General features: G+C 57.9%; 1 protein-coding gene across 2 annotated transcripts; it reads right to left on the bottom strand.

Moving 5' to 3' along the window:
- Positions 1 to 165: 165 nt before the first annotated feature.
- On the bottom strand, positions 166 to 18,811 carry PLEKHA2 (pleckstrin homology domain containing A2). 2 transcript variants are annotated; one of them, XM_062596880.1, is made up of 12 exons: positions 18,728 to 18,811; positions 13,606 to 13,769; positions 11,342 to 11,398; positions 10,490 to 10,538; positions 9,306 to 9,403; positions 7,269 to 7,415; positions 6,916 to 7,065; positions 6,392 to 6,460; positions 6,159 to 6,218; positions 5,084 to 5,147; positions 4,851 to 4,928; positions 166 to 4,448 (listed from the first exon to the last, which is right to left on the bottom strand). In XM_062596880.1, exons 2-12 carry the CDS (start codon positions 13,744 to 13,746, stop codon positions 3,958 to 3,960), a joined length of 1,404 nt encoding a protein of 467 aa, XP_062452864.1. In that variant the 5' UTR covers positions 13,747 to 13,769; positions 18,728 to 18,811; the 3' UTR covers positions 166 to 3,957. The 2 variants fall into 2 exon arrangements, with proteins under 2 accessions (XP_062452864.1, XP_062452865.1); XM_062596881.1 differs by having other exon boundaries at positions 3,979 to 4,448; positions 6,148 to 6,218.
- Between the last annotated feature and the right edge of the window lie 2,690 nt (positions 18,812 to 21,501).

The raw sequence follows: 21,501 nt of genomic DNA, 5'->3' as shown, positions 1-21,501 counted from the left end.
ATGGTTTTTTTCACCATTTCTTGAGAGCACAGTTACTGTTTCTCAGCATCAGGGGCATGGAGGCTCTGCTGTGGCCGCTGTCCTGTTCTCCCCAGCAAAGGTGATGTTCAGCCCCCGAGGAATCATGACCCAAAACACATAATGCCAACAGACAGTCTGGAAAAGTTACTAGGATTTCCTTCTTTATTTAAAGATACAGGGGAAGAAAAGGAGTTTCATCTCCCGGCAGCCAGCATCTACATGCGAGAGAGCGGGATGCAGGTAATCAACACCACAAGAGTTAGGTGGAGCATCACCCACCGCGAGGTACCCTGGTCCATAAGAGCACTTAAAATACACAGCCAGTACCTATAGAAATGGCTGAAACCGTTTTGGGAGTTTTTGTATAAAAGAGCAAACTCATTTCTCACATCTTTATTTCCATACAAGTTACCCTAAATCTACGCTCACCTGTCTGCAAAAGCAGGGAACACTCACAGTAAATCACTCTCAGAAGGGCCCATGCACGGCCCAGGGGTGTCTAGCAGGGTGATGCATTCATCCACAGGCAGGACTGCTGCGATGCAAACACACAGCGCAAGTGCTAACATTTCCTTAGAAGAATGCTGCAAAGCTCCCTCGCGCCCTGGCTGTTCACTGCTAGCATTACAGTCCGGTCCTTGGGCGTTGGGGAGGGAGGGAAGAGAAATCCTCTTCCATAAGAGAGACAGCAGGGGTGCACGTAATGCCTGAAAAAGGGTGTTATGGATTGTTTTGGAATATGGATTGACTTTGAATGGGTTTGTTTTAATCTCATGCTCACGTGCTATCATTCAGCCCTTTTTGCTGTCCTGAAGATGCAGGAAGGGTGGAAAGAGAAACAATAATGTTGCAATAGCACTGGAGCCATTGCAGTTTCTCCACCTGGATAACTAACTATAGTTGTGCAACAGGCTCCAACTTTACCATCCCAGGCCTGAGGAAACTTTGCAATTACAAAGCAACAAAAATACTCAGTATTTCATGTTTTTGAAGCCTTGCACAAATTAAACATAGTCTCTGTGTACTTAATGTTTTCCAAAAATGAGGTCAGAGCATTGATATCACTAAATGCTGTAACTCTACCATTTATAGTCATACCAAATTATCAAAAGTTTTTTGAAATAGAACATTTTACTAGCCAAATAGCAGTTCAGCCAAAACAAGAAGATTTCAAATACTAGTGCAAATAAAGCAAAAAGGAAAGAAAGAAGAACAGCAAAAACTAGTTTTATACAATTAAATAACAAGTATTAATATTCTCCCTGTACCATTTGCATTGATTCCCTCTCATTTCCATAGTTTCAACGTTTTCCAACATCTCCACGCAAAGCCACTTCTATGTTAAGAATCTGGGAGGCCTTATTCACTATATTACACAGGCTATATAAAGTGTACCTTTCATGCTTCTCCATGAACTGGAACAGAAACATGGGGAAGCAAAATAATGCAATCAGACAACATAACAACTGCTTCTTCGAACTCAGAAGAAATGCAGCTGCGCTCAGGCTGAATCTAGTCGTGTCACTGTCGACTTTCTCCAGGCATCACTACAGCATCCAAGAAGGGTCCTCTCTCCCCTAGAGCAACACGTGCCCGACCTTAGCTTGGCTTTGAAAACACGACCATGGGCAAGGGATGTAAAACAACCCCAAAACTCCGTTCCATTGCAAGGTCACGCCTTGGCCGTAAACATGGTTTCTGTAACAGCAGCATGTTTGACACAGGACTGGCACAAAGAGGTGGGAGAAAGAAAGCCTGCAGAGCACGGCAAAGTGTAGCATTCCTCTCCGGACTCTCGTCTCCAAGCGTGACTTTCAGGAGAAGGCCCAAACCTTACCCATCGCAGAGACGGGCAGCTTGCAGAAAGCCGGCGGCACCCAAGACCCTGCAGCTCTCCATTCAGGCTTTCCATCCCGTTTAATAACAGCTCTGAGCCACGTTTCAACATCCTTTTATCTAGACTTCCAGCAGAGCTTGGCTGGATAAGCAGGCCTTCAGAAACTAAAAGAGACTGAAGCGGGAAGATGAGATTTTAATCTCGTTATGAGATCCATCAGGCCTCATCAATGCTCAACCGCGATAAAGCTCCGCTCAATCCCAGACCGAGACCGAACTCGGCTGAAGCGCGGTTGTTAAACAGCTGGAAACCTGAAAAGCACAGGAGCAAATCAGACTTTTTGCTTCTGGGGAGCACGTTAAGCAGATTTTGCAGAGTCAGAACATGTAATAACAAAAAAGGACAACCAGTGCACCACGAAGCGAGGCCGTGTTAACTCTAGACCGCTCCACGTGCTGGTAAGCCCGCAGCGCAATGGCAACGCCTGCCGCCCCGATTTATCGGCCGGACAGAGCCGAGACGGCGAACAGCGCGCCCGCGTCCGGCCCGGGACACGGAGCGCATCCGCGCGCCCCAGCGGGGAGACGGCAGCTTCCGCGGAGCCCCGGCGCGTCCCCTCCGGCCTCGCCGCGGAGGAGGAGAGCCGCTGCTCCGGCCGCCCCCGCTCGCGCCCGCCGCGGCTCCGGGCGAAGGCTCTGCCGTGCCCGAGCGCGCGCTGCCTCCCGCGTGGGCGGGCAGCAGCCCCGCACGCGCCCCCCATTTCGGGGGAGCCCGGGGGAGCCCGCGCCCCGTCCGGCGGGGCAAAGCGTTGGCGCAACCCTTCCCTCCGGGGAGGATCCAGAGCGAGAGCCCTCAAAACACGGGCGAAGCAGCCGGCGCGACGGCAGGGGCTCGACGCGGCGCTCCGGCGGCGAGCGCTCCGGGAGCGAGGGCTGGGAAGGAGCCGTCCCTCCCCGCGCCCCGGCGTCACACGCGCCTTTCACGGGCCAAGATTTCAGACCACCTCTCCGCCCAGGGAGCACGCGCATTTTCTCCGCACTGCTCGTCACACCTCGCATACGAGCTTATTTGCTTACGGAAATTACACGTTCACATTGCTTAAAAAGAGTTCTGCTCATTCTCATTTCACGTCAGGCAACAGGCAAGTTGGTTGGACAAGTCTTCCGAGTTTCATTTAAATACTCTGCTTTCACTGCCTTTCATTAGAAGCACTTCACCGCTCAGGCACGTAATATTTTTGATGCCTAAATGTATGCAGTGCAAAACTGAAAATTTACCTGAGAATTGTCCTGTTACCTGTAGTCACTGTTACGCTTGCAGTCTGCCAAGAAGTGGTCCTAACCTTGACTCACATTTAAAAAGTACCAATAAACTTTTCCTAGGCTCTCGAACACAGTCTGCCAGAGTTTAACATGATACAATGGCCACAGATACAAAAAGAATTAATTAAAAGCAAACAGATTTGTTAATATACCACTAGTCAGGCAGCGTAAAGAGCTGGTCTCCTAGAAATGAAGATGTCAACGTTTAAGCTGCCGTGCTTTTTCTTCTGGCGAGCGCAGCAGCGTGGCGGGCGTCTCCCTGGCTCCGTAGCGGGGCTGTTCGGGGAAGGGCGAGCAGCACCAAGGGCAGATGCGTGCTCCGCCGCTAAGCACGGGGAAGGTCACCTCGGTCTCCCTTCGTGCGTCTGAGATCTCCTGCCGTTTCCTCCAGGTTCGCCTCCTCACGGAAATTACGCGTTTGCAGAACAGGACGCACCTCCGCCAGGCCCCGACGTTTCCCACTTCGTAAAGAGACGACGACGGAGGCGCAAAACGCGTGCAAGGTCACCCTGCGCTGCAGCAGCTTTCCACAACACCCAAACAGCTCCCGCGGCTGCAGATCGCTCCCGCGGCCGGCCTCTGTCAGGCTTGCCGCGACGCCGGAGGGGCTGCCGGAAAATGAGCCCTCGCTTCCCGCTGGGAGAGCGGGGACATGGAGCAAGCGGGTCTGGCTGAATCTTGTGTCACCAGGAAGAGCTGCAGTGGAGGAAACAGGCCAATTTCATCCCCGTAAAGGCAACGGGATAAATTTGGCCCAAAGCGCTGAGCGGACGCACGTCAGCAGAAGTACCGAGGGGACCAGCTTTTCCAGCCCAGCCAACGCGGAGAGCCACGGCCGCAGCCCGGCGGGCGTCCCCGCGTCCCGGAGAGGAGCCTCGGCGCGGCTCTGCGCCGCGTTACACGTCCGAGGTCCGGATGCTGTCGTCGTCCAGGTCGAAGGCGAACGGCTTCTCCTTCGGATGCTGGGGCTCGGATCTGTGCCGCACGCGCTTGCCCTGCACCGCGGCGGCGGCATCGTCGCGCTCCGCGAAGGCCGGCAGGAACACCGAGTCCCTCAGCCGCCCAGGCATCTCCTCCGCCGCGGGCTGCTTGCCCTCCGGCCGCGGCACGGGCGTCCACGGCTGCCAGGCCGAGGTCGAGGGGGCTTTGCAAAGCACCCTGCGCTCCTCCGCCGGCTGCCTCAGCTGGGACAAGGAAGGGGTTGAGGAGCTGGACAGGCTGGAGCCTCCAGGCTTGATCATGGACGTGGACCTCATGAAGGAGATTTCCTGCAGAGACACGCACAGAACGAGCGCGGGCTGCCGTTTCCCTGCGCATGCAACTGCGGCGAGTAACGTGCAAAGCTCTGGGGACTGGGGCTACGCCCTTTGCACGCTCGGCAGGAATGGGGGGAAACGAAGCAAACCAAAAACCGGAATTAAACTGTCCTTTGCCATTAGTCAGTCTCCCGCTCAAGCTGCGGAGAGCGGAGCAGACCAGGGCCGGTTTCGGGACTGAATCTCTCTTTTTTAAGGAAACTTTTCAAGTGACTGGTAAACAAACCCAGAGACGGTAAGGATCTCATCCTGGAAACAGGCTAGCTCCGAGTGTTTACACAAGCCACTACAAAAATACAAGTTGGCATAATCTTCAATAAACACTAAATATGAAGCAGAAGGGGTGTGACCTACCCTGGGGCGGGTTTTCAGGGCCTGGACTGCCCCTGCGATTGCTCGGATCCAGCTGTGCATGTCCTCGGGGCTGTCTGCCTGCAAAACACGCAGCCACGGTGGGACCTGCCTCCGCCTCTCCGCAGGGCCCCGGGCGGCAGCTCTGGGAAGGAATCGACCGCCGGGAACGCGGCGCTCCCAGGGCGGGACGCGCTCCGGGACGCTTCCGAAGCGCCTCGCTTCGGCCGGCTTACCTGGATGTAGAACGTCCTGGAGCTGGTTATAATCTCGAAGAGGTTGTCCCGCATTAGGAGGTCGCTAGGAACAGCGAGAAAGAGCCATCACGCAGAAGTCACCACAGATACCAAAATTCCTGATTTACGTTCACATCTAGGCTGTGCTGAGGAAAACTGCTCAGGGCAACCCGTGGGTCTCATCAAGATTCAAGAACAAGGCTCCAGCTCCTCGGAGAGCATTACCTCTATCTACAAAGGCATTTCGGCTTCTGTAGTCCGCAGCCACACCAACCACCTCCTCCCACATCCACAATCCGGATCCACATTTATAGGTGGTTTAAAATTTGAACTTAGTATAATTTATAAATAATTCCTGGATTTACTAATAAATTATGTTCTTACATTAGCTAAAGAAGTTTGATTTCTTAGTTTGCTTTTCATTGCAAGTCTTTAAATTACTTTGATTTTACCAGCATTAGGTGCAATAAATTGTTCCCCAGACCACAGGCGTAGTCGCCCGTGTCAGTTTAAGGAAAACGCCTCTAAGACGTTCAGCTGTTTCGCTCTTGTGTACTGCGATGCTATTTGCTGTGCGCCTCTGCTTATTCCTTAATCTAAGGAGATGAGGGCTGTGCTAGCACGTCTACCCACGAAGAGGGCTATGAGCACGAGGGAGAACGCAGGAGAGAACGTCCTGCAGCCAGGACGCTCGCGGGGAGGAAGGGACGCAGGTATTTGCAGGTTGCTTGGAGAGAGGAGAAATAAGAACTGCAGAGAAGGAATTGCAGGAGGGGCAGGGGGAAGAGAAGGGCCGACTGCTCCAAGACCCTCTAACCATCGTGGCAGCCGAGAGAGAGGGCTTCCAGGAGAGGAGGGAAATCTGCGATCGGGAGGGGAGCGAGGGGAGAAGAGCTCCGGACGCAGCCGAAACAAGGCAGGGCGGCGCGTTTTGCCCCGTCCTGGTGCTCCCGCGCCGCGGTGCTGCGCGCTCCCCGCGGCCGGGCACCGGGAAGGGGCCCACGAGCAGCCCCGGTGCCGGGGCACCCGCAGCAGCACGACGGAAACGCGGGACGAAGCGTTACCCAGACTTGACCAAGCACTCGTGGGTCTTGCACACGTCCTTCAGGAGGATCGACCGCAAGGGCTCCTTGTCCTGCGGAGGCGAGGGGGAGACGGTGGCTCGTCCTGCCGGACCCCGGGCGTGCAGGCAGCCACAGCACTCGGGCTAGCGCCCAAGGGCGACCTCCCTCCTCCTGCAGCGGCGGCTGGGGAGCGGAGCCGGGCGCAGCCATCCCGGGAGGGATGGAGCTGGGGAGGGCTGCTCACCTGCTCGCACTTGAAGTAGCTGATGGAAAATTCATCGAGAACGAAGTATCGACGCTTCCAGCTCTTCCTCTGGAAGACAGAGGAGGAAACCCTTGAGCGCTGGCCTCCGACGCTCTCCCCATGCTAGGGACAAGCTCTCGTGGCCTGATGTCCTGAGCATCCCTGCCAGCATCCCGGCCCCTGCCATGGCATCCCCGAGAGCGTCCCCCCCACCTCAAGGCATCCCTGTGGGCGTCCTTCCCCCCCCCGCCCTCCCCATGGCATCCCTGTGGGCATCCTTCCCTCCCCTCCCACCCACGGCATCTCTGAGCGTCCCGGTTCCCCCCAGCATCGCTGTGAGCAACCCTCCCAGCATCACCCCCCCAGCATCTCCCCCCCACCGGGCACCCCGTTCCCTGGGAAGGGGCCTGTCCAAAGCCACCGTTCAGCTGGACGTCGCTGCAGCTCCCGCGCCCAGGAGGAGCCTCGTTCAGCCCCGGCGACGCGGGGAGGCCAGTGCCCGCGGGGCTCGGCCGCGCACTCACCACGTTGCCCTGCTTCACGCAGTAGCCGCTCTTGAGGACGGGGGGCCCGGCGGGCGGCTTGGCGGCCGAGGCGGGGATGTAGCTCTGCGAGCGCCGCAGCAGCGGGTGGGCGGCCAGGTCGCCGCCGCCCTCCGCTCCTTCCCCTCCGTTCTGCAACCGAGAGCGAGCGCGCCGGTGGGAGCCTGCCCTGCGCCGGGCTCCGCGCCGCGTCGACGCCAGCGCCCAGCCCGCTCGGCGCTCCCAAAACCTGCCGCCGGCCCGCGGACTCGGAGGAATTCCCAAGCTCAGGCGCTTTCCGCCGCCCTCGGGGTTCTGCAGGGCCGGGAGCAGCGGGACGGCGCGCGGCCGCTCACCTGGCTGATGGAGATGGGCGTGTGCACCACCACTCCGCCGATGATCTCCGTCTTGTAGGCCACCGGCGGCTTCTTCTCCTGCGCCTGGGCCACCGCCGGCGGCTTGGCAACCTCGGCAGCGGGCGGCACGCTGCCGCCCTTGGGCACCTGCGGGAGGGGGGACGGGGAGTGCGGCCGCCTCCGCGCTGCCTGCCCCGCGGACCGGCGCGAGCACGGCACGGGCACGGGCAGCCGGGGTCCCGGGCAGCCCCCGCCGGCGGGCAGGAAACGCAGGAACGAGCGGTTTGCCAGGGCGAGAGAAGAAGTTGCTGTGAGAACCGGAAGGCGAACCTGGATGTCTCGGCGGCGGGAGCAGCACCCTAACCGCTGCCCCATCCTTCCTGCCCCGCGCAGGGAGGGGCTCCGCCGGCGCGGGGCTGCGGCACGGCCGTGCCAGAGCCGGCAGCGCGGTGCGGGCGGCACGGCAGCCCTGCGGAGCGCTGCCGACGGAGCTGGGGGGCTCTCGCGGGGGCCCCCGTGCCTGCCAGGAGCCGGGCTGCAGCGCAGGGCGGCCCACGGAAATCCGGGCGCAAGCGGGGAACACCGGGAAGCTGCAGCGGGAGGGGGCGGCTGCAGCGCCCCACGCGCAGACGAGGGTCTCGCGGCCGGCGGCCCGCGCGCTGCGGGGAGGCGGTAACTCGGGGCCGAAGGCAGCTCCCCCGAAGCCCGACCCAGCGCAGCAGCTGGGCGCACGACCTGACGACAGCGCCCGTCGCTTCGAAGGGGCCCTCGGCCCCCTTCGCGTCCCGCGACGGGAAAGACCTGCGGAAGGCAGCTGCCGTGCCGCTAACGCCCAGCACGCAGAACCCGGCAGCTCCCCGACGCTCTCCAAGGGACCCTTACGTCCCGCGCCCACGAAGAGAGCTGCGCCTTAAACACCTAAATGGGAAGTCCCGCCACCCCGCCTCCTCAAGCTGAGCGCTCGATACTCGGTGCACGGACACTGCTTTTATTGCCACCGCGCCAGACCGGGCACGCAGCAGCCCTCGGCGCGGGAGGAGCGGGCAGCTGAGGAGCAAAGACACCGCAGTTACTGGGTCAGCGACCATTGATTTCTGGTTGCACGAATACGGCAGTGAACAAGGGGAGCTTGCCAGCCGAGTCCCACCGCGCCGTGGGGTAAGGGGCTGCAGCACAAGAAAGAAGCTGTTTGACGGCAGCAGCGGGGAAGCGGTGAGGCGCGGATCCCGGCCAGGAGCAGCACGGGAAAAGCAGCACCGGCGCACGTGCAGACAGGGTCAGCACCAGCACAGCCGTCCCGGGGTGCCGCTGCCGTCCCGTGCGGTGGCTGGGACAAGGAGGGCAGAGACGCACCAAGAGCAGCAAAGAAAACCCAAACCAGGAGGATCCTAGCTCTCCGGCCCTGAGTCCTCGGAAATGGCCAAAAAAGCTTTCCGGCCCCACGGTCTGAAAGGCTTCACTGCCTGCAGGCTGCCTCTTCTGCTTAGAGAGTTTCTTTCTTAAATTAAAATCACCCGGTCCCTGCACACTTGCAGAACAGCACATAACCACACGAGGTATCTGCTCAAGATCGCTGCTCAGGGGGGCCGTCCCCGGGGCACGGGGGGAAGGAAGGGGTTTCAGGAGCTGCAGCCCAGCCTCGCCGCTGCTTTACGCAGCGGCAAAGGAAGCAGCGTGGGCTCCAGAAGGACGAGGAGACTGGGCAGCAGCCAGCCGAGAGCTCCGTTTCAGCTTCTTCCCTGGTCTGCAGCTGGGAAGCAAAATCCCAGGTTTAACAGAGAACATCATCCCGGGAGCCTGACTAGGTGTTTGAGGCAGGGCCAGCATGGCAAACGCTGCACTAAACCTCTTGCAGCCCAAACATTTCCAGGGTCAGCCTTGCCACCACCGCTACTTCTTGGCAGGCTTCTCAGGTGGGGAAGGTGATGGAGGAGGAGAGCGGAGAAAGAACAAGACCCACAGCCCTTCCAGACGCTTATCTGACAGCCCATCACGGGAGGACGCAGAGACATCGGAGACACACATAGTGCAACCTACCGTAATCTTACTGGCGCGGTTCAGAGCCTCCACCCAGTCCTGCAGGTCTTTTTGATCGCTGGCTTGTAAGAAATAGCGCTGAGATAAAGCATTGATAACTATCAAATAAAAGAGAGGCAGTGCTTAGCGTTATTAAAACAAACGCAAGGAGACAGCACCTCCCGGCTCCTCGCCCCAGAGCTGGGACCCGGCCGTGTTCGCCTCCACGCCGGCTCGCGGCAGTGCTCGGGCACGCCAGGGCCCAGCACCAGGTCCGGCCACGGCCACGCAGCGAACTTCAACCCCGGGCACGGGAGGCTGACCGGAGAGCAGCCGGCACGCTGGGGCTGCACACTCGCACGAGTGTTTGGCGGGCTGCTGCCGCTTTCTTTACTTGGATTTTAACCCTCATCTGAAACTCCAGTGCAAGCCCGAGCGGGGTCTGGGAGTCTCCTGAGACACAGCCCCCTGACCCCGCTGCCTCGCTGCCGCCAGCCAGATGGGGCAGAGGAACTCCCGGAGGACTTTTGCACTGAAAAGCTGGAGATATTTTTAATTGCAAAAGATCCTGTTGAAAACCAGGCACATCTTGTGCCTTTGCCTCCTGTCGCCGAGGCATTTGGCTCTGGAGTACCAGAGCGTTTTGCTGCTGCGCGCCCCACATTTGCAGGTACGTGGGGTTTTGCAGCGTGGGACGAGCCCAAGCCGCTCCGGAAGCAAGCCCAGTCAGCGCGTGGGAACGCGCTGCATGCTCTGCTCCTTGTCTTGGGTTACATCCCTTGCAGTAAAGTGTTGCAAAGGCGACACCATCCCTCTGGGACAAGTATGAGCTTGTGTTGCCGTTTCTGCAGCTTTAAACCAGAGTTCAGGGCTCGTGCGTGCAAGGAGCCTGTGCAGTGTGAGTCAGGCCGTGGGCCACTCGGGGCATGGGGGAAACCTGAGACAAAACACCCCTTTCAGGCCCGACAGCCCCAAGAGCTTATGTGGGAAATAAAAAGGAGAAAAAAGCTCAGCATCGTACAAGGCAGCACACTGCAATGGGATGGGGGGGGGGGGGGAGAGTTCACGAGCACCGCGACCGCGAGTGCTGCCGCGCGCAGGGCCGGGGCGGCGCGAGCCCCGTGCCGAGACCCCCTGCCCTCCGCGAGCCCCGCGGTGCCCCGCCGCTCGCGCCCCCAGGACGGCCCCCGCTCCCCCTCACTCACCGAAGCAGAACGGCGTTTTGGGCTTCTGCTTGGGGGTGGCGACGCTGACCTGCAAAGGAGCAGGAAAAAGTGAGCGAGAAGACGGTGCGGCGGCGCGCGGGGCAGACGGAGCTCCCCGAACACGGGCCGGGTGCGCGCGGGTCCCGGCGCATCCCCGGCGGCGAGCCGCGCCGCGGGAAGCGCATCGCGACGGAGCAGGGTGGGTGCGCGGCAGCGCCCGGCGCAGCAGCCGGCTGTCACCGCCCGCCGGGGCCCCCCGGGCGCTCGCTGCTTTGCACAGCCGAGAGCGCAGAGCTGTTGAAGGCCTCGGAAATAGGGGTTTCTGCCAGACAAACACAGCCGCTCTTCTCAGCGAGTAAGAAAATTGAAGGAAAATAGCAGCGGTTTCTCCCTAAAGAGTAGGAATCATTTATATAAGAATAATATTCCCTGAGGCTCCAAGCACAGCATTCATGCAGTATTTATTCTGACAGGCTTCCTATTTCTAAGCCAGTCTATAATGCTTTAAATATGTTTTCTCAAGCAAACCTCCACTTTTCTGGCATATTTACAGTCGGTAGTTAAAGCCATGGCATAACCCAGTCCTGCAGTTTGTGACCAGATGCTGTCCTACAGCAATTTTCGCTTTGACTAAAGCATATAATTCATAAGCGAGGCTCCTTCTGGGACGGGGAAGGCCGAACCTCCCAGCGTTGCTTCATCTGAGCATAAGCTACGAGCCGCGATTTGGCAGGCACGGCGAGCGCCGCTCAGCCCCGCTCCCGGCGCGGCGCCGCCTCTCCCGGGAAGCTGCCGGCGCGCGGGGACAAGGCGGCAGAGCGCGCGTTTTCCCTTCGCCCGCCCTGACGTTACCTTGGAGATGTAGGTCAGCTGCAGAGATCCGACGGCACCCGCACCGATAGCCAGGTTCTGCAAAACACGCAACGAGCCGCGGGGGTCAAGGGCAGGGAGCAGGCAGACGAGGCCGCGGAGCCACGGGGGACGAGCGGCAAGAGCCGCAGCCGCGCTCCCGCCCCGGCCCTTTCCTTTCTGTGCGCGAGTGCTCGGTCTCGCCCGGGAGCCAGGCGCCACCGCGAAGGGTTACGGCACTGGCCGGCGGCACAGCATGGCACGGCACGGCACGGCACGGCGTGCAGCTGCCGCGCTGCCCGGCCGCGACCGCCAGCCCCGCGCCGCCTCGAGAAGTCGGGCGTCTCCCCAGCCCCGGGGCTGCAGCGCTGCCAGCAGCTCTCAGGGGGATTCCCAGGAGGGTCTTGCTGGAGCTCACCTTTGCTTCTCACTACTTTAAGCTTGAAAACAAGCACTAGGGCAGCTCCCAGGGATGTCAGGGGCAACAGGCACAGACTCAGGCTACTCCGCTCCTCTGGCTCTCCCTTGAAGAAGAACATTTGCTGCCTGACAGCACTTCCATGATGACAAATATTTTCTAGAATGACGTTTCCTATTTCTTGTTACCACTGTCTTTGTGCTAAGTCACAAACTGCACGGGAGATGCACACTGTACATCGGCACAGTGCTCGTGCCAGCTCCCCCGAGGCTGCATGGTGTGAACTCCTGCTGGGAGAGCCCTAGGAACCTCGAAGATTGCACTGCTGGAACTCCTCGCAGCCAGATTTGGCCATGGAGAGGCAGAGGGACATCCTACGCGGCAGGAAGCCTCCCACACTGCGTCCTTCTGCGGCTCCCAGAGACTCATCCCAAACGTCTCTACTGAGCTGGCCCGAGGGATGTGTTAGAGACGCACCAGCTTGCATGACGCCCAGCACTTGCCCAGCATAAAGCCTGCAGCTGGAGCGGGAGGCCTGCAAGCGGCCTTGGATGAGGCAGGGCTTTCTGCAGACCGAGGACGACACTGCTGCTGAGTGCAGCGATGAGCAGGTCTCGCTGCCCGGTACCGTCCTGGACTACTGCTGGACGTGATGCACAGCTCAAGAGGCCTGCAGGCTCCGGGCTGTGCACACTGTCACGCAGCCAAACGCATGCGAGGAAGAATTCTAGGTTTATTTTCTTTGGATTCAAAGTCCAGAGAGACGTGGAGGGGAAGTTCAGGAGTACTTGTGCCACACGCCATGCATGCTGATAACAGATGCGATCCCATTGTATTCCCATTTCCTCCGGGAGAAAGTCCTGCACAGAAACCAGCTCCTGCTGCTCGGGAGCAACAGACTGCTTCCAGACGCAGCCACGCACAACACCGCTGCTACGTCTCGGGCCAGCAGCTTCACCCCACGCAGGACGAGACCCAAAACTTTCCCACAGGCTTCATCAGGCTTCGGATGAGGCTGCAGGAGCAGAAAATCCAACCCCAGTGTTGGAAAACAACATGAGACTGAGCAATAGAGGTTGGGGGGGAAAGGTCCTGCTCTTGCGCTTCACACTGAGCGAAAGAAGCATTTCCCTCTGGTTCAGCTGTGCGGGCATATGCACCAAGGTGACAGACAGCTCTGTCCCCAAGGACCAGCACACTCCCTCCCAGGCCACTCTCTAAAAACAGTAAAAGAGCAGCTGGCTCTTTTCTGCTTTGCTTAAAGCACTGCAAAATTTGAGGTGCACGAAGGGGCAGAGCTTCCCCCGAGCATATCGGAGCAGCTGGCACCCAGCCCTTGGACACAGACCAACATCCCTGCGGCCACGTTGGTCCCGACCCCTGCAAGGGCAGCCAGAGGCTGCTCCAGCCAACGCGACCCACGCGCAGTCCCGGCAGACAGTTCGCAGCCCCACAACGCCAGCAGCTGCAAATGGCAGCTCCGTGGAGGAGAGACACGGTTCCAGGCATGGGGAAACCCGCTTTCCCAGGACCGCAGTCACTGTTGTCTGTCTTAACTGAGGCTCCAAAACAGCCAAACACAAGCAGGAGGCCAAAGTCAAACATCAGACCCAGGGCCTCATGCAATAGTCTATCAAAATAAAGACATCTGTTTAGAGAAAACATTAATGCCTGAGCAGCACAGGGACAGTAAAGTCTGTAAGTTAACTTAGGAGAAAGATCATTACATGCGAAGTGGCTGCAGCCGCACCGGGCTGCCGTAAGGAGCAGCTCCAGGGACCAAGCGGCAGGCGGGAACGCAATTTAACGCGGGTGGTGCTTAACGAGGATGCGGACTCTGGACTCCTACCTGAGGGTTGTCCATGTACCACAGGAGGCAGTTGGCCTGGGTGTCCAGGATGAAATACCTCCGCAGAAACTTGCCGCAGGTCTCATTTTCTTCAATGTCCAGAAACCCGCAGATACGGTTCTGCCGGTCCAGATAAGGCATGCCGGGCTCCTTCTCGCATCACCCTAGAGAGACGGACGCCGCAGGGGAGAGGTGGGTGCTCTGCTCCTGCAGCCACCCCAGCTCCCCCAGCAAGCTACATCGCTTACACCACCATGCAAAGTTAGTGGTGTGCAGAGGGCAGAGCTTCCCCTGAGCACACCAGGGCAGGTGGCACCAAGCCCTGAGCTCCTGCATTTACATTCATTTCAACTCATTTGCACCAAAAGGAACAGGGCAACAGCTCAGATGCTCAGCTCCTACGGGAGGGAGGCGGCAGAGAGAACCTGCCAGAGCCACCCAGACGGGCACGTTAGCTGGCTGCCCCACAGCACCGCGAGGCGTTTGCACAAACGCGTCCCACCTGCCCGCGGTGCCCATTGCTCCCGGCCGCGAGCGGCTCGGCTCGCGGCAGCCCGAGGAGCTCCCCGCACAACGCCCATCCAGCCTTTCTGCTGCCTCCCCCAGGCCTCCAACGCACCCAGCTTAACACACTAAAAGCAAACTGAAACTGCTGCCACCACGCATTCGCGCGGCGGGAGAGCTGCCAGGCAAGCACAGGAGCCACCCTGCACGCTCGTGTGACAAGACGGGGGTGTCAGCGTGACGCCCTGGGTGCAGTCGGCAGGAGGGTAAATACAGCAAGGACGTGAGCAGGACTAAAATAGCTCAGCTGAGGAACTGCAGGAGTTTGGGCACTGGGGAGCTGCAGATGGACTCAATCACAGCGCAGCACTGAGCGGCCACCGCCGGCCTGCGTGGCTCAGGGTCAGCTCTCCCACCCTCTCCTGCCAGGACTGTCCCCATGCCACGGCCACCTGGACCTCATGGGTCAGCTGCAGACCAATGCCAAGTGACAGCCCCCCGTCCCGAAGCCCCCGTCACAGTGGTGCTTGCCTTCACTGAGCCTCCCTGCAGGGGACTCAGCAGCTTAGTGTGGCCCCAGGACCAAGGGCAGCCCAGCGAGATGGAACAAAGAAGCGACAGGGTTTGACATGGGAAACGAGGCCCCCGGCGCCCGGGAACCGCAACAAAAAATAATCCTGGAACGGCCTGTGCACTAGAGAGAGTCCGAGCACACTCCCAGGAAATGGAAAACAATCTGCAACTCCAGCAGAAAATATGTGCAGCCAGGATGCAGAGTCAGCAGGGAAAACAGTGACCAATCTCCGCGGGGTAAAGCCATGTCACCGAGCGCTCCAGGCACACCACGCGCCAGCGCTGCCCCCGTGGCGAGCCGCAGAGCTCACCTCCGCGCCACGGCAGGCTGCGAAGGAGCAGACCCGGGCTGCAACACCCGGCTCTGGGCAGCAGGAATCCTCCCTCTGCAGAACCGGGAGCCCTTCCACGGGGAAGGGCCGCACGGAGCAGCGCCCTGCCAGAGCCTGCTGCAGCTCGCACGCGGGAGCGGGACAGCCCGCAGCGGGCAGAAAGACAGCGCCCGACCACAGAGCCCGGCCGCGAGGCAGCAGCCCCATGGGTGCCGGGCACGGGGGAGCCCGAGCCTTGTCCTTGGCCAGCCCGCAGCAGCGGTGGCCTCTGAGTCAGCAGGAGTGGGTGCACTTTGCCGCTGCTTTAATTTGGCAGCGGCTCATGCCTACCTGGTGCAGGGTGAGTGGAGGAGCAGGCAGCAAGCAACAGGGAGCCCTTGAATACCTCGTGCAATGGAGACGGCCCTGGCAGGGGGTCTCCATAGCCTTGCCATCACCTCCAGCCCCATACAGGGCACGAAGCACCTGAGTCCCGCGCGCGCATGGCTGGCAGAGCACGTCCCTCACCCAGGCAGGGAGCTCCCGTTCCCACGGCTCATGGCAGGCAAAGGCAGCGATTGCTGAAAGGACACAGGCTGGACTCTCTTTGGTTTCTCTGGTGGAATAGGAGGCAAATTGCGCAGGTGCCACAAGAGGAGGCAACGCAAATAAAAGATCTCATGCAGAAAAGGAGGAAATGCTATTTTTGAGCTCAAGAGCTGCAGTGGAGTGGGGCCCTGAGAGGCAGGTGTTATGCAAGAGCTGCGGTGCAGCTGAAAAGGTAGAGATGGCAGAGTGAGCTGACTCTTACGCTGTTGGGATCTCTGAGTTTTAGCATCAGCATTTTGGACGGGGGCGTCAAGGCCTTGCTAAGAGGGAAATCATCACTTCAGAAAGAGGGATTGTTTTAAAATAGCACATTTGCCCTGATGCAAAGGTTATGCAGGCACTTTGCACAAGAGGTGCTTACTTTATTCACTGTTTGGGGTGAGGGGAAAAGTGCAGATTAAGCAGATTCCCAAGTGATTTCAGTTGAACCAGTAAGTTCAGACTAAGCTTCAGAAATTGTCTCCTTCTCTTCTCCTAATAAAAGTCGGGAGATCTGTGCTTATGAAAGGGACTGAGGTGTGGTATGACATCTGGCTGGCTTTTATGGGATAGTCAGGGATGGGTTCTCCCAGCTCCTCTTGCACTGCTGTGCCAGAGGCCACAGGACAGACTGTGACTTCTTAATTCCCCCTTGCCTTCCTCAATTAATACAGGCTCAACCGAAAAAAGTATTCAAACCAGCTCAACTCTTCTGCGCAAGCAGACCTCTGATTGCACTTGGATATGCAAAAGTCCTTGGGCACCAGAGATAACAATCACTCCACGCCCTGCCTCCCAGTCTGCGCTCCTCCACAGTCCGCACTCCTCCAGCAGCACAAAAGCGGCAATCTTCCCTAGGGCTGCACCTCTGGAGCTCCATCTCCTCCCAGACAGGCTCCCTGCCTCACCAAAGCCCCTCACCTACAGGACACGAATGTCTATCTCCTTGCAGCCACTGAAAATTTCACTCTTCCACAAGAAGAGGATAAAAATAGCATCTCCAGCTCCATCAGCACGAGAGTATTTGGTTCTCCTGCTCAGGAGCTCCAGGAGGGCCAGAAAAAGCTCACTTTTGCATTAATGCTTACTATTTATACAGCAGTTTGCTACGTTCAAAATCACAACAGTTTTTGTGCAAGACTGAGGCTTGTCTTTGCTATCGGAAGGACACAAGATTAAAACTGAGGAAGAGAATGAGGACCTCACAGAAGATCATCATCATTTAGAAGTGCTAATGAATCCCTGAAGGCCTAGCAATAAGAAAGGCACTTTAACTTCAGATTACATCCATTTGGGAAACATTACAGACATCATAATGGAACTGAGCACACGAAGCTACGATTTATGGGGGATGCCTTCATCTGATTCATGGAAGCTAATCTGCCGTCCAACAATAATCTAAAGAATTTCCCAGGCATTGCCCTGAACTAGGCCCCTAGGACCTCACTACTAGAGCCAATTCATGAATTTATGTCATCTCGCAGTAAAGCGCATCAGAGGCTGATGTTCTCACGGCTGCCAGGATGCTTCCCTTTTCTAGCCTCCGAAGTGACTGTCTTCTCAGCATTTTCAGATCTGAAAACAGTCATAATGTCCCGCCAAAAAGAACAGACAAACCTCTTCTAGTTCAGTTAATGAGATGACATGAGCAATTAAGCTACCGAAGAGGGTTTATAGCAAAACAGGATGACAAACGCCCTCTCTCCTGTCTTCCAAGACACAGGTAGGTCTTTCACCCAAAATGAGACAGCTTCCCAGAAAGTAGCAGGACATCGAGGGAGCAGGACATCATCCAAATAATATTCAGACCCCTTTATGTGTTTACAGCTGGCTCAAAGCCGTACGTGCAGTTACACAGCCAGACTTTCCAGGAAGTTCACCCCGAACGGCAGTTCTGCACTGCACTACTGCAGCTGCCCATGTCCTTTCCTATCCTGCTCCTGGCACTCACTGAAAAACTGAAAAACTGCAGCAACAGGAGCATTATCCATGAAAATCTGGCAGCACAAAGACTAAACAATGTGCCCACCTGATATTGAAAAAATCATAGCAGCGCCGGCTGGAGGCATCCCCTTGGCACCACACTGTGCAACACAGCCCGCTGCTCCTGCAGACGATCATGACACCTCCTCCTGCTCCAGCCCACGGGTCTGCCAGCCCGCAATGCCTGGTGCTGCTTGGGATGCAGGATGACTGCTCCTACTTTGGGGAGGGGGGGGGCCTCCAGAGCTGCAGCAGCAGCTTCCACCACGCAGCTGTCGGGAATCCCTGGCACTGTGGAGTGTTACTGCAAGCTCCAAGAATAACCAGCACTACTTCCTTTTACCTGGCCTTGCAAAGGAATTTCCAAAACTCACCCTACCAACGTCTATCTGGTGACTGACACATGAGACAGAGATGGTGTAGGAAGAGCTCAGCTACTAACTCCTGCTAATTCTAGACTTAATGAAGTAATTAACCTGTTGAAAGGCAGGCTGGGAGCAACAAGGTTAAATTTCCTCATCTCATCATATAAAAACAGCACTATTTTGGAGGAACAAGCTCTAATGAACCGAGGATCCCAAATCCTCCGTGCACATTTGCTACCAGCCCCTTATGGCACAGATCCAAGGCAGAGGCCGATGCATTCAGCACGCACAAGCCTCCCCCCAGGGATTGTGCTGGGCGCCCCAAAACAGGGGCCGTCGCGGCAGGAACGGCCCTCGCTACCCCCGGCTTTCCCGTGCCCACGCTGCCCCTCGTCGCAAGCGCTAAGGTGGGAGGGCTTAGCGGCGGCGAGGGCTCCGCCGGCGGCGAGGCACCGCTGCCCCCGGCAGCCGAGGCGGGAGCGTCTGCCGCACCCCGGCACCGGCGGCCCCGACCCACCACGGCTTCCCCCGTTCAGGGCCGAGCCCCCGGGGCTATCACCGGCTGCCCTCTCGCCCCTGTCCCTTCCAACACGGCAAGGAGAGGCCCTGCTCGGCTCGGCCCGGCCCGGGGAAAAGCCCCGGATCCCGCGGGACCCGCGTGGAGCAGCCCCGCGGAGCGCAGCGCCGAGCGCCGCTCCCCGCCGGGCCGCGGCCCCGCAGCGCGCCCGGCGCTCCGCGTCGCGCACCCGCGTGGGCGCCGCCGGAGCGGGGCCCGGACCCCCCGCCGCGGCCACTCACCCCGCGACGTCCCTGGGCTGCGCCCCCCGCGCATGGCCCGGCGGAGCGGCTGGGCGGCGGCGGGCGCTGGCGCTGCACCGCGCCGCGGAGGAGGGCCGGGCGGCGGAGGGGGTGTGCCCCTGGCTCCGCCGGCGCTTTTTTCCGGGTTAATTACGTCTCCCATTAGCAAACCCGGCCCCGGATGTGAGTGCGGGGCGGCGGGAGCCGCCCCGGGACGGAGCCGGTGCCCGCGGAGCCGCCGGTGCCCGCGGAGCCGCCCCGGGACGGAGCCGCCGGCCCCCGCGCACCTGCGGCGGCCCCGGCCCCGAGCATCCCGCCCGCGGCTTGGGCAGGCGCCTCCGAGAGCTCCGACCGCGGAGCTTGAGCCTGGGCTCGGACCTTTCCTGGCGAAAGCGACCCGCGTCGGTACAAAGCCGTTTAGTAACTGGGCGCTCTCCGAACAGGTTTTGCTCTTTGACCGGGAAGTTTCAGCGAAGAGTTTCCCAGGCCCCTGCCAGCTAGCAGCCCCACAGCCCAGGGGCGAGCAGCTGCCTTCCTGCCCCATAAAACACTCTCCCCTGACGCCAGAGACCCCGACCAAGTCCTGCCGCAGGCCAGAGACAAGACTCCAGCCAGCACTTCTCATTCAGATGCTCAGAAAAGCAAATTAATTCTTATCAGGAGAAGTTTTGAAGGGTAGGCACACTTCAGGGATTCTGCTCTCAGCCCTCAAATTAACAAAAACGCAGCATCTCGGGGCTTCCAAACCCTGAGGGACATCATTATGACTTGATAAAACCTTTCCCTAGTTTTATGGGCCTCTTGTGCCATGTAAGGAAAGGCACAGCTGTCATTAGCAAAGATGAGAAAGCAGATTTAAGAGTAGCATTTATCTCAATGTGAGCTTCCCTACCGTCTACATCTGATTCAGACAGATCACCACTATTTTTGCATACTAGTTTAGATCTAGATCCTGCTAACTCAGTTATGCTCATGAGCTTTCCACTGAATGAAAGTTTGAGAGTGCTACATGTTTTCCCATTGGTCTGAGGGTGCAGCTGGATTTCTGCTTGCACAAATGCTTGCTTACATACATGCAGACAGACTTTCAGATTTCACTGCAAGCAGAGAAAGAAATTGGAGAGGAAGATCTAAAGTCAGGACCCTTCAAAAATACCAAAGCACTGATAGTGGCTCTCTGCTGAGAAAGAACAGGCACCGAATAGATTCAGCAAGCCCCCAGCACATCTCCCTGAGTTGAGAATAGCAAACTCTGCTTTATAATATAGTAGCTGCAAATGAGAGGGTAGATGCACACGACAGCAGCGTTCCTGAAAACGCTGCAGACACCCTTCCACCAAAGCACTTCTCTGGTGAGAGAGAAGTGAAATACATTAACATTCATTTGCGTGCTGCAACATCACGCAGTGCAAACCTGTGGTTCCTCCTCACGCAGGAAAGCTGCAAAAGTAAAGCTTGGAGTGAATAATTGATGTTTTGAGTGAATAGACCATTGAAAGTAGTTTGAGTCACTATTGCCCTTTGTGATAAGGTATCAGGGTTACTGCTGCCTCCGTGAATGTCGTGCTTTGTGCCCAAAGAGAATCTGCCCTTATTTAAAGGCAGAAGGCAACCGATCCTGCACGCGGTTGCATCGGTTAGTCTTTGGTTATTTGTTTGGCTGGGCCTGTTGAGTCCCACAACTCATATCAGGCTGAATTAGCCACAGAAACTCGGTGGTGTTCCTGTCACCCACTTGAGAATCAGTTTTGCAGAGTCCCTGTCTGGAAATGTTTGTTAGGTTTCTTTGTCTGTTTCTATGCAATTTAAATAATAACCCCCTTCTCCAGCTCTGTGCACCTTATGGCTGATGTGCCTGCAGATTTCTTGCCTTTCTTCATTTTAAGAGAAAATTAATTTCGAAGATTCTGTGCTATGTATTTGAAAAGTTTTTCTAGAGGAATTATATACTGTTCAGAGCTTGCTATATGAAATATTGTTCAGTAAACACATTGCCTCAATCCTGAGCATTTCCTATGGCCTGAGTCATTTTTAGAACAACGCTTTTCCCCCTTCCATGTTACAGAAGATTGCCCAAATGCTGTTACTGAAACCACGTGTGTTCATTTCTGTGTGACTGCGTTCCGGGCCCACGTTACCACCGCAGGAGCAGATGAAACCACAGGTTGTCACAGCAAAGAGCAGCCTCTAACACATTGCAAAGAGCCTAATAAAGCACAGAGGGAGGGCCTGGTTTAGCTAGACCTTTAAGCATGTGCTGATGTGTGTTGTTGAGTGGAGATGAGCAGCCCAGCACAGGCCACAGTTCCCACAAGAGTGCTGCTCAGGAAGCGCTCTGCTGCAGGGATGCAGAGTGGCTTTGGGGAGCAGGAGACGCGGGGTCTCTCACCAGCGCTGCTGAGGACAGCCGGGGCTCCCCGGAGTGACAGACAAGCTGCGCCCTTGGGAAGTCCCCGTTTGCTCTCCTGCCAGTGCTGTAGCTGCATCTGGCCCTGAAACACTTTCTCCCAACACAGGCGAAACCAGTCCTGGGTGCTGGGCATCCCACTTGCACAGATACCACGCAAGTGGCGTTTTCCCACTATTTTTCTATTTTCTCCAGAGGCTTTGCACTGGACTTGCACAGGGCTGTTTCCCCCTCGGTCTCCACCGAAGGGGCACTTTTGGTGTGCCTCACTGCAACGGGCACTGGTGCAGTCTTGGTTGTGGCCGCTCACCACTGCCAGAGCTGCACGGCTGCACGTTGGGGCTTCTGCCCCGCTCCCATCCACTCC

The sequence above is a fragment of the Rhea pennata genome, chromosome 28, assembly GCF_028389875.1.
Source record: "Rhea pennata isolate bPtePen1 chromosome 28, bPtePen1.pri, whole genome shotgun sequence".
Classification (NCBI taxonomy): domain Eukaryota; kingdom Metazoa; phylum Chordata; class Aves; order Rheiformes; family Rheidae; genus Rhea; species Rhea pennata.
The sequence above is the reverse complement of the archived record's forward strand: the minus strand, read 5'-3'. Positions and strand labels throughout refer to the sequence as shown.

Coding starts and splice junctions, on each gene's coding strand:
- PLEKHA2 (XM_062596880.1), bottom strand. CDS start 13,746: ATGCCTTATCTGGACCGGCAGAACCGTATCTGCGGGTTTCTGGACATT. Junction 11,399..13,605: donor GGTACATGGACAACCCTCAG/GTAGGAGTCCAG, acceptor CGTGTTTTGCAG/AACCTGGCTATCGGTGCGGG. Junction 4,449..4,850: donor CCCTGAAAACCCGCCCCAGG/GTAGGTCACACC, acceptor GTGTCTCTGCAG/GAAATCTCCTTCATGAGGTC.